The sequence below is a fragment of the Corythoichthys intestinalis genome, chromosome 22, assembly GCF_030265065.1.
Source record: "Corythoichthys intestinalis isolate RoL2023-P3 chromosome 22, ASM3026506v1, whole genome shotgun sequence".
Lineage (NCBI taxonomy): Eukaryota > Metazoa > Chordata > Actinopteri > Syngnathiformes > Syngnathidae > Corythoichthys > Corythoichthys intestinalis.
The window spans coordinates 24341977-24354795 of NC_080416.1; the positions used below are offsets into that span (position 1 = coordinate 24341977).

The 12819-nt window shown below is 37.6% G+C and overlaps 1 protein-coding gene across 1 annotated transcript; it reads right to left on the reverse strand.

Moving 5' to 3' along the window:
- Window positions 1-4536: 4536 nt before the first annotated feature.
- On the reverse strand, window positions 4537-10500 carry tbxta (T-box transcription factor Ta). The gene is made up of 9 exons (XM_057828671.1): window positions 10472-10500; window positions 6441-6650; window positions 6102-6366; window positions 5808-5942; window positions 5667-5728; window positions 5342-5403; window positions 5076-5249; window positions 4871-4997; window positions 4537-4801 (listed from the first exon to the last, which is right to left on the reverse strand). The coding sequence occupies exons 1-9, from the start codon at window positions 10498-10500 to the stop codon at window positions 4537-4539; spliced, it is 1329 nt and encodes a 442-aa protein (XP_057684654.1).
- Between the last annotated feature and the right edge of the window lie 2319 nt (window positions 10501-12819).

Genomic DNA, 12819 nt, shown 5'->3' on the forward strand with positions numbered 1-12819 from the left:
ATTGGTAGCACGACGCACAGTCATGGTTTTACTTCCCATCATGCATTGGGGCTTGGCTGCAGTATCATTTACTGAAAGCTCAACAAATACACTAGATGGCAATATTTAGTCACAATATACAAAGTCACAAGTCTTTCTATCCGTGGATCCCTCTCACAGAAAGAATGTTAATAATGTAAATGCCATCTTGTGGATTTATTGTCATAATAAACAAATACAGTACTTATATACTGTATGTTGAATGTATATATTCGTCTGAGTTTTATTCATTTTTTCCTTAATGCATTGCCAAAATGTATATGATCGGGAAAAATTGTCGGGAATGACTGGAATTGAATCGGGAGCAAAGAACAAAGCAATCGGATCGGGAAATATCGGGATCGACAGATACTCAAACTAAAACGATCGGGATCGGATCGGAGGCAAAAAAACATGATCGGAACAACCCTAATTATAATAGTGTCGCCAAGCGATTAAAATCTTTAATCGCGATTTATCTCAAATATGTGTAGGCATATACACTACTACTAAAAAAAAATCTGAATATCCTGTCAGATGAGCAGTCTTCCCCATCCATGCAACTCTTCTGAGCCAACCTAAGACTGACTTCTTTACAAAACGGAATCTTTTCACAATATTCTTCTTTTTTTTTTTTTTAAGTCTGTGGTTTTAATAAGCTGAAAAATCTTAATCAGAAAAGTTACAATGAGGAACTGCTTGAGATATTTCAATAAGCGGAAAAACCTTAATCAGAAAAGTTAAAATGAGGTCGCTTGAGATATTTCAATTTGCATGTAATGGCTCAATAAAAATTTGTTGGTTTAATCTTCAATTTTAAATTGCCGAAATAAAACAACTTTTACCTGATATTCAAATTTTTCAGGTAGCACTGTATATACTTATATACTTTAATGTAATATATCCTTGTTATCATTGGTGTAATATTATTTTTGACATAAAATTACAAAAAAAAAGTAATAAATGTAAAAAATGAGGTAACATGAACACACCAAAACAGCTGTCTCCCAAAAACTTATATAGTTCATCTGTGCATTTCAGCGTGGTTCGCGCCAGTCAGTCCACCTCAGAGTGCCATATTTTGGGTTAAAAAAGCCAAAGTTTGTTTCACCTGACATGCGTACTTTACTCCGATCCTCCGCGTGCTTTTGCGTAACACAGGATCGGCACGATAGCTACCCAAAGCCCTACGAGGTTCATCGCTGTATTTTCATTCAAACATGCTCAAAAACAACCATAGGGGGTCCGGCGATAATAAAAATCTCTCCCAGAGTTGGCAGCCAAACGGGGGTTTGCATTAACACAGTTTTTAATGCATTTAACTTTCAGCTTTATTAAAAATGTATATTAAGACCGGCCGTCCTGGCCCAAATGTCAGGCCAGCCCACCAGGATTTGTCCTGGTCCTCCCGATTAGCCACTCCGGGCCTGCACAAGTTCCACCTTTTTTTTAACTTTATTGCAGATCAATGCAAAATTGGTTCACATGCCAACAGTTAGCAATTAAAGTCGTCGACTATTCAAGGCGAGTTTTCACCACAAAAAGTAAAAAATTTCGTTGTTGGCGACTAGGTCTTCAAAAGAATAGTATCATGAAGTTTTCTCCGTTCTGCTATGTGCCATGTTATGCAGCTGCAGGTCACATTACTGCTTGACTACTATTTGCCTGTGTCCCCGTGACCCTCCAGCCTTCATTTGCACCTGGGTGAGGACCACTCCATCACCGCTGCCCGAGTGGGGGACGGCCTGACACTCACATCGCACCCGTGACATCATGTAGCCCCCACAAGTATGCGCTGAACCACTAACAGACGAGTCATATCAGCTCCTGTCTGTCATGCTGAATAGATTTGCTCGATGTGTTTGTCACTGTGGCTATTTCATTTAATTATGGATGATGACTTCTAATATTATTTGGGTGTTTGTATTTTTATCACGTTAGATCTAGGTTTACCTCATCGGGATGTCCAGTGATATTTATGTGTGCAATATTTTGTCATTGTTTTATATTACTCACAATTTTTCACAAAACCCAGAGTTCTATTATAATTATGTTGGAATTTTTTTTTTTTTTTTTCATTTCAGACAGTTACATTCATCTTCACAAACACAGTTCTTTGCTTTCAAGAAACACAGAGAAAAAAAAGAAACAAAACAACAACAAACATTTATTTTTGAACTTCAATTTTTTCTGCATTTCTTTGCCATGTCTTGTGAAGTTGATCAAACCAGCTTATACTACTCTTTATTGTAGAGTCATTCGTTTTTCAATATTAATATATGTAACTAATGTATTAAAAATAACCTTTCAAAATAGATTAAATTTTAAGATAAAGTGCTTATCAAATTAATCAAACAACTGAACATCTCAGCACTTCTAATTTCAACAAAAGGGTGTCTAAATATCTAGCAAGATGGAAATTTTAAAAATTTCAACAAATGTATTGAACCGCCTGGCGTGAAGTGAGTTCATACTTTGAATTTTCTAGTTGACCGTTGTGAACTAAAATTGCAACAAAATGGACACTTTATGAACTACAGAGCTTAACAAATGTATTATTATTCGAAAAACATATACGTGCACTTTATTTACATCTACGTATGTATGTACACTTACACATACAGTACGTATGAGAGAGAATGTACAGTACGTATTATTTATACAATATTTTATGTATGTTATTATATTACTAATATTTTATTTACATGTTTCAAACTATTCTTTAATGTTCTAATGATAAGATGCATTTATAGGGTTTTAAATACTTATCGATATGATATAAACACCCCAAAAAATTTTTTTTTTAATGTGGAGGTGACATTACTTTGCGATTTTTCACTCTACGTAGTTGGTTACGATTTCCATTAACAGCCATAAGTGAGAGATCAGTGTACTTCATTTGCCAAAAAAAAAAACCACTTGCTTAACTCATTGGCTACCATTGAGAGCAATAGAATAGATGCTTATTCCATTTGCACTGAACTTTCATTTATATGCTCATTCTCCCCTCCTAATCAAAATGGATTGGACGTCCAGCACCGTCAATGGCACTGAAACATGAACATTCTCAGCCAGTCTTTAAAAAGAAGTTGAACATCTACGGTATCATCATCAATCTCATGCAATGAGTTAAACACTATAGGGATGGGGGGATAAAAATCACCTTTAAAGTATTACTTGATTTCTTAACCACTGTGTATATCTGTTTTTGTTCATTTTAATTTTATTAACTTTTTTTTTTAAAGATAGTATTCATTTACAAATGTATTGATATTTCTAAATAATTAAATAACAGCGATTAATAGTTTAGAAAATATGTTTATTCTATAATAATTGCTAATATTTCAAAATAATGTAAATAAATAAAGTATTGTAAAGTAAATAATGTAAAGTAATAAATATAAAGTAATAAATAGTATTACAAATACCCTTACAAAAAGATTAAATTTTAAGATAAAGTGTTTATCAAATTAATCAAACACAATTTAGCATCTCAGCACTTCTAATTTCATCAAAAGGGTGTCTAAAATATCTAACAAGACGGAACATGTTTAAAGCCATAATGCTCAACAAATGTATTGAACCGCCTGGCATGAAGTGAGTTAATTGACTGTTGTGGACTAAAATCACAACAAAAAGGACACTTTCTGAAACTACTGACCTTAACAAATGTATTAGACTGCCTGTCAATAAGTATTTTAACGTGCACTATTTCAATTTTAAAAATTTCTGTGATTTTAATTGACAATTTTGAACTCACATCTCAACAAAAAAATAGTTTTTAAAGCATGACACATGAAATGTATTTAACCACCAGTCATACAGTACTTTAGTGCAGACTCGCTTGGATCTCTTGACAGTCGCCAATTTTGATCCCGAATCCAAACATACTGTACACTCTATTTTTAAGGAACAAAATTAAAAACAAAACAAAAAAGTGTGTCCAAGTATCTTGAAGTGGGCACACAGTAAAACTACACCAGTAAATTTTTTTCAGCTGGTTGCTACAAAGCTTTTACTTGTGTATAACTTACCATTTAGAACTGCAATGTCTTCACAAACTTCACACTTTTAAACCTTTTTAACTTAATTTTCAATTCAATTGGTTACCAGCTCCTTCCAGTTCAACTGGATTGGATGTCTTATCGCCGTCAACAACACTGAAACGTGATAATTAACTGCCATCCCTCCCCGTTCATATACGTAGATTGAACGTTTATTCCTGTCAATGTCACTGAATGAGTAAACTGGAGTTAAAATGACCAATACATTTTGGAGCAAACTGTTTTTAATTTATTATTAAATGACATAAATAACAACTCACACTGAGTTCAAATACAAATAGATAGTTATGTACATGCGCAAGGAGTTGGGAGACGTCACCGATTCCCCCACGAAGAAGGCACTTAAATCCGAATAGGCACATTGACATAAAACATCACGGCGAGTTAATTTAGTCTATGTACAAAGATATACACTTGGATGTTAGCCGAAGAAAACAGTAATCTTCCCTCCCACTCAGTAGCTCTGTGCTACGGGCGCCCACGAAGCCGTCAGCCGGGCAATGGAGCTCTCGAACTGCGCGTCGCCAACCCCCACGCCCACCTCGCCCAGTCCCGGGTCATACATGGAGGATGGCGAAGAGACGGGCAGCGAGGACGTCAGGCCCGTGTAGGAAGATCCCCTCAGGAATTGCGAGGTCAGCCCACCCGGGATGGAGCCTGATGCCGAGCCCGATGGGGTCAGGGTGGTGCCCGCCACGGACCACAAACTAGGGTATTGACTGAAGAAATGTGAAGGTTATTGTCGTGGTATCTCAGAAGATTTTCATGTTCGGTAGACAGGGTATCACCTGGAGTTGGACGTTGAGTTGGTAGTGTGGGACAGGGTGCCCATTCCTGTGGAGTTTGGGATCTGGAGGGCGGACCAACTGTCATGGCTTGGCGCCAATGTGCCAGAAGTGTTGTCCATGTAGTTATCTGAATAGGCAAAAAAGTAAAACCTGAGTGACCCAGCTTGGATTTGAGTTAAAATACAGGAGATGGTTGACGTCTTACTGGTACTGGAGGCCCGGTGCGGGTAGTGGCTGGGGTACGGGCTGGCCCGATGGCTTCTCAGGCTGGAATAGCGTTCGCAGTATGAACCAGACGAGTGGCCCGCTGTGCCACTGAACTGTGGCGGGCTGCTGCTCGGGCAGATGGGGTTTTGTCCTGGCAGGAACCAACCTCCCACTGTCAAATGAATATCAATTTAGTAACTTTATTACACTTTTTTTGGTCTGTTTTTAGCTGAATTTTTAGATTTTGGTGCGCAAAATACTCACGTTGGGAGTAGCTGGATTGCTGGCTGTCTACACTGTGGTCGGGCATGTCCTTGTGATCACTCCTGGAATTTAAGAGCATTTGATTGAGAGGCTTATTAGGATAAAATAAGTGCGTTTTCTGCCATCTAGTGGAAGAATATTGAATTGTTCTACTTGTCACTATAAATCGACAGCAACGATTAACCAAGATGATGGATTATTTTTAATAATGAGTCATTTTCAGAACAGTTAAGCGAAATTTATCTATTTGTTTATTTATTTTGAATTAAATCAAATGTCAAATATGTTGTTTTTGGACCAATAATGTGAAATCTGATCATCCTACCTTTCTTTGGCGTCTAAGAAGGCCTTGGCGAAGGGGTTGTGCTTTATTTTCAGGGCTGTGATCTATAAAATAAGGATTTAAAAAATCATTTTAGGGAGAAAATAATGCAGTTTAAGGGTGTTTTACTAGCACAAGACAGACCTCTTCATTCTGATAAGCAGTGACAGCGATGAACTGGGTTTCTGGGAACGACTGGCTGCTGATCATCTTCTGGATGCCACCCACTTTGACGATGTGTATCCTTGGCTCGTATTTGTGTAAGGAGTTAAGCATAATCTGTAAAAAAAAAAAAAAAAAAAAATTATATACAAAATAAAGTTTCATCACTTTTGCACGCATTGCATGTTTTTCATCACATTTGCAAAGAACGAATGTTCAGTCAAAATGTTTTGGACGTCTATAGCCCTCAATCACTCATTTGCTTCTTTTCCTCACCTGTCCACCACCATTGAGTTTATTTGACAGCTTGACTTTGCTGAAGGACACCGGCGCCTTCATCCAGTGCGCCCCGAAATTGGGCGAGTCCGGGTGGATGTACACGCAACTCGGGCTCTGCGGTTCCGGCTTCCCGCCTGGCACCCACTCGCCGTTGACGTACTTCCATCGGTTGTTATCCGCCGCCACGAAGTCCAGCAGCACCGAGTACATGGCGTTGGGATCCAGACCGCTCACGCTGGCCCTCAGCACCGGAAACATGCGCCTGCGGGAAAACCACACCGGTAATCCCAATTTGATGACGAAATAGCATTAAATACAAGTAAAAATCGGCCCTACCGTCCAGTTTTGGTCACGATCATCTCGTTGGTCAACTCCTTGAACTTGTTCCATAAGTCCGCGTCCTCCAGCGACAGTTTAATATCCCTCTCGGACGCGTCGCCCTTCTCGCTACCCTTTTGGAACTCGCTTTCCACGGCGCTCAGAAGGTGTTCTAACCGCTGGTCCGGGTTCGAGGACGACGACGATGAAGAGGAGCTCATATTTCCACTTAAACCGAAAAACACGCTTAGAACCAGATCCAACCAAAAGCGGTGCGTACTGGCTGTGCGCACTCACAAGGCCCCATGATTTTAAGGGCCCGCAGGGGCCTCGTGGGGGGCAAAAGGGGGCGTGGTTTAGACCGCGCCTACATTGGTCGCCTGTCTCCAAACCTAACATATTTCTCTAATTTCGAATCTTATTTAATAATTACAGAATTGCGAACTCCATTGAGGAAAAAACGCACGATTTACGCACAGATTGAACATGCAGAAATCTGTGAAATAGTGCAGTATTTAAAGCAACAACCCTGGCCGACACATCAGACAAAGGAAGGGGAAGCGAGCCGAGAGAAGTGTTGCCTTTGAACTCGGTTGTATATTTGCAAATAGTGCTAATCTTTTGTTGTCTCAAATCCACATGGGAGAGAAGTTAGGGTGGAAGTGGGGGCTGTGTTTACTGGGCTCGGGCTATTAGTGCTTTGGCCTGCTTGCTGCATGTGTGTGCGCCCGGATGGCCCGCAAGTGATGCCGAATTTGCATAATGGGCCTACATGTATGCATCCTGCCTCACTCGCGCTCATTTGCAATATTAGATATTATTATGCAACGTCAAGATATCGCAAAGCCAAGGGCGTTGGTTTGATCTCAACATTGGCATGGACTATAAGTGACAGAATAACTTGCATGTACACTTTTTGCTGGGGACAGGAATAAGACCAGACAGATTAAGTGAACGGAGGTCAGGGATACATTTCTCACGAATATTCGAATATTAACCTAAATAATTGAGAGGCTAAATGATCAATGCAAAAAAAAAAAAAAAAAAATGCATTGAATTATACTAACTTTCATATGTATTGGTTGAGATGATACACCGTTCAATTCAAACCTTTGTTTTAAAAAACTACTAGAAACTTTTGAAATTTTGAAAACTTCCAGAATAAATGTCTAGATTTTATTAGCAAATTTAAATTGCAATATTTGCATTTAACTTCGATTTTATGAACATACAGTAAATGCAAACGTGTTAATAACCTCTTATTATCCAGTAATGCAAAAAAGAAAAAAACATTTGTCTTAAGACCACTCAGCATTGTCTGTCTAAATAAATAAATTAAATATAACTGAAAAAACTTCTTAGTCAGGAAATAACAAGACCATAGACAAGACATAGTAGAAAACACATATGCAGGACAGTTTAAGCAGCTTCCTACACGAGTTTTGCGGGTTAGCAAATTCATCAAATTTTAATAAATTCAAAGTTTAATGTTATTCTAACGCTGATGCAGGTCGGACTTTCAGTAGCAAAAATTGTGGTGTGTTCCCCACCTCTACAACATTGATGTCTTTTTACATTACATATAGTGGCTAATGGCCGGGAAAAAAATTCTAATACCACTCCTCTTCTAAGGGGGCGGAGAAGGTGGCATGTTGTTGACAGAATTTCAGCAAGTGAAAAGGGGTAAATTTCAGTCTGACTATAACGCAAATAATTCACTTAATAACGGTAGGGTCAATTATATCCTTACAACATGTGGGAAGACAATCTAAATTACCTATATAATTGAAGTCATTATATAATGCAAGTAAAGTTGGTGAGGACAATTTGAGTATTGGCAACATTGGCAGGGACTATATAACAGCATAACTTGCATGTACACTTTTTGCTGGGGACGGACATTAATAAGACCAACCAGACTGGATGAACGGGGGTCAGGGCTACATTTCGCACGGATATGAACCTATTAAATTGATAGGGTAAATGATCAATCGAAAATAAACCTGAATTGACTTTGACATTTACCTATATCGGTTTTCAATTCAAACCCTTTGTTTTAAAAAACTACTAAAGAAACATTTTGAAAATTTCCTGAATAAATGTCTGGATTTTATTAGCAAATTTTAATTGCAATATTTGCATATAACTTTAATTTCATGAACATATACAATCAATGCAAACTTATTAATAACCTCTTTACTATGCAGGAATGCAAAAAATTAACATTTCTCTTAAAACCACTCAACATTGTCTGTCTAAATAAATAAATTAAATATAACTGAAAAAAACTTCTTCAAGGAATAACAAAAATGAAAAGAAATGGAGGCGTCCTTCAGGTAAAACACGACTGCTTTTGTCCACAAGCAAAGCCAAACCCAACAAAAAATGAAAGCTCATTTGAGCTGCTTTAAGACTACATAAAAAAAATAAAACTGACAATTGGGAAAAAGGGGGTAAACCTCGGTTCACTACATTTCTCACGGTTTAATTAATGTTAAAAGTAGAAAAAACATACAGGAGGACACTTCTCTCTAAGCAGATTCCTACTTGAGTTTTGCAGCTTAGAAAATTCAATTTAATGTCGTGCTAACCCTGATGATGTAGGTCGGATTTTCAGTAGCAAAATTTGTGGTATGTTCCCCACCTCCACAACACTGACGTCTTTTTATATTACTTGCAGTGGTTGCTGGTACATGACTTATCAGCCAATCAAATTTGCGTTTGAGGGGGAAAATGGACTGGCACATTCAAGTTAAAAGGGGTCAATGTAAGTCTGAACATAATGAAAATAATTCACTTAATAATGGTAGGGTCAATTCTATCTTTTAACATATGGGAATCCAGCATCCTAAAATGTTGGTAGTGTTATGTCCCTACCTCCCTATGTCCCTATGCAAACCTATGCCCTTGCGCAAACCTCTTGAAAAAAATAGGGGGAGTGTGGAAGGCAGGCTCACAGCATTTCTGAAGAAAATAGTCTTTAAAAATCATAGTCAGAGACCAAATTGTAGAAGTAAAACAAAAATGCTGTGAGCTTCTGCAATGAAATAATTTGCACTTTTGCCCATTAATAGCTACACGATTTAGAATAAACCATCGCTATAGTTGATAATATACAGTATGTGTCATAATGCTTATAAAATCTACAAACATAATTAAACACTTAAGTGATACATTAAAGAAAATGTCTAAAGCAGTACTTTGACTTGACTTTGAGCTTTTTAACAGTGTGTTTGTAATTTCAACTACTTTCATGCATTCATTTGTAATTTTTAAAATAAAATGCAAAAAATTAAATGATCATAATAATAATAAATCTTATATACTTACCAATACATTTTACTATATTGTATTAGGAAGAAAACTTTATTTTGGTTATTTGAAATAAAAGAAAATTTAGTAAATAAACACGCATGTCATATTTTCAAATTTCCTAAGGTGTTGAAATTGTGTAATCTGTAAACGATATCATCAAAAGGATTTTTTAAATGTGATTTTTTTTTTTTTTCTAATGTGTGAGCGTTTATTTTTGTGAGTGTTTGAAGTAAAATTTGGACAAGTATAATAATTCATCAGCTATAATTATACAGTTTATACATAGCAGCCATTTATTTACTTCAACAAAATCAATTAAGAAATACCTTTAAAAAACTGTGCAGTTGACCGAGCTGTACCTTGACTTTTACACATGCAGCAAGTTTTTCAAGTTACAATCCATTGCTTGGTTATGAAGCTGTTGGCAAGGAATGCTAAAGACACTTTCAGCTGTTCATTGAATGGGAAAGCTGCTGTTACTCTAAAGCACAATTTTCTCCCAGACACTTCCATAAAGACAAACCATCATCCCAACTCCAATCTCTGCATACTACCCCCCTTAAAGGCATCATTCCAACACAAATTGTACCGTGAGTTGGGTAAATTAAACTTTATAAAACATTTTTTGTTTACGTTCCTTTTCATTGCGTTTCCAGGTTTCCTGATGCTTTTATACATTAAAACCGATTTACCTGTATTTAACCCTTTCATGCAGGGCACTCATTTCCAAGGGCGTAGTTTTGCATACTGACAGTAGGGCCATAACACTACTAACTTTTCAGGATGCTCAAATTGTCCCCACCAACATTTTTTTAATATTATATTAAGACCATAGTTATGCAGTATAGGTTATTTAGATTATCTGTCTGATCCTACCGTTATTAAGTGAATTATTTTCATTATGTTCAGATTTACATTTACCCCTTTACACTTGCTGAATGTGCCAGTACATTGTTTCTTCAACAAACGCACATTTCATTGGCCGATGACTTGACTCCCGCCCAGACACGTACTCACAGCCCCGACAGAAATACAACATGTCGACAACATGCTGCCTCCTCCGCCCCCTTTCGAAGAGGAGGATGTTACAAGTTTTTTTTCTCAGCCAGCAGCAACCAATGTAAGTACCTGTAATGTATAAAGACGTCAATGTTGTTAAGGTGGGGAAAACACCACTAAGTGGCAGTTTTCATGGCCACTCCGCGACACCAAGACGCAATGACTGTATTGCGGAGCGGCCTCACCTTTATATGGTGTCGGCGAAAAAGGAAGGCGAAGACGCAAACCATTGAAAGTGGAAGAATTCAATTGCAAGGGCTTGAAGGGGCTTGCTCCGCATCCATATCAATGGAAAGCTCCCGTACCGATAACATCAGCACTCGGACACGTCACATTGGCCATGTGCAGCAGTGCTACTAAACATTAAAAACAGCAAATATGGCAGAACCTCAGCTTTAGCTTACTGTTTTTATAATATTTGAATTTAAATATGTTGAATGTTTCCATTTTTGTGCCTTTTGGAGCAAAAGAAAAATGCCAAAAATGCTTGGAGTGGGCCGGTATGTTGTCTTCCGGGCTGAGGAGGTTGTTGGGGGTCAAAGTGCATCATTTGCTGTCGCCTTGTAAATATGCACTGTCCCCTAGGGCCTGGCATGAATACTACGTCGTTGAATGGAGATGAAACCATATACATGAAAATTCTAAAATATTCGTATTCTTGGTGAGTCACCATGTAAACGGCCCCTAATGTTTCTGCTGAAAGTCCGACCTGCATCAGAGTTAGCATAACATTAAACTGTGAGTTTGCTAACCTGAGAAACTTGAGTAGGAAACTGCTTAGAGAGAAGTCCTGTACGGGTTTTCTACTGTTAACGTTAATTAAACAGTGAGAAATATAGTGAACCGAGGTTATTCCCCTTCTCCCCAATTTTCATTTTTATTTTATTTATGTGGTCATAAAGCATCCCAAAGGAGCTTTCATTTTTTGTCGAGTTTGGCTGTGCGTGTGGACAAAAGCAGTGTGTTTTACCTGAGGGCGGGCTCCATTTTTATTTATTTTTGTTATTCCCTAAGAAATTTTTTCAGTTATATTTAATATTTTTCTTTAGACAGCATTGAATTCCTGTATAGTTAGGAGATTATTAACAAGTTTGTATTTATTGTGTATGCTAGTGTAATTTATCTTCAAATATTGCAATTTAAATTTGCTAATAAAATCCAGACATTTATTCTGGAAGTTTTCAAAATGTTTTTAGTAGTTTTTGAAAACAAAAGTTTGAATCGAACGGTGTATCACCTGATCCAAAACACGTGAAAGTCAAAGTCAATAGAGTACAGATTTATTTTGCATTGATCATTTGGCCTTTCAATTAATTTGGTTCGTATTTGTGAGAAATGTAGTCCTGACCCCCATTCACCCAATTTGTTTGGTTTTATGAATGTCCCGTCCCCAGAAAGAAGTGTACATGCAGGTTGTGCTGTTATATCGTCCCTACCAATGTTGAGACCAACCATACCCCCTAGCATTTGACTCATTGGCTGCCATTGACAGTGCTAGACATCCAATCTATTTTTACTGGGCGGTGCGAATGAATGGTTTGTTCATAAAATGGGCAGTCACGGCCAGTCCTCCCAGTTTATAAGAATTGGACGTCTATCGCAGTCAATGACATGCAATGAGTTAAATACTCGGAAAAAGAATCTACTGTAGAGTGTTACTTGGGGCGGTAACCAGAGTGTATTTCTGTTTTATTCATTTTTAGTTAATTACCTTAGCTTTTACTAACTTTGTATTAATATGAAAATGTATTCATTATAAAAATAATTTAAACTCTTACACTTTATATTTTACTGTAACATTCCATTATTGTTAACGATCTGCTACACATACAGTATGTAGGCTATAGTCCTATAATATATATTGTTTTCTACTCTCTGTAGCGGTCTTCCTGTTTGTGATTTCCACTGTCATGTACTTGGAATTGAGTCGAGGGTGCTTTGGAGCGTGACTGCCGCTTTACTGCGCCACTTCCTCTACTTCAACGGAGGCCATAAATGTAAAGGAGACTCCTCACACCTTTGC

What these genes read in the sequence shown, in the direction of transcription:
- tbxta (XM_057828671.1), bottom strand. Translation starts at nt 10,500, where the DNA reads ATGGCCCTACTGTCAGTATGCAAAACTAC. An exon ending in CTGCTTATCAGAATGAAGAG is followed by an intron (nt 5,729 to 5,807) that starts GTCTGTCTTGTG and finishes CTTATTTTATAG; the next exon opens with ATCACAGCCCTGAAAATAAA. An exon ending in GCACCGGGCCTCCAGTACCA is followed by an intron (nt 4,998 to 5,075) that starts GTAAGACGTCAA and finishes TTGCCTATTCAG; the next exon opens with ATAACTACATGGACAACACT.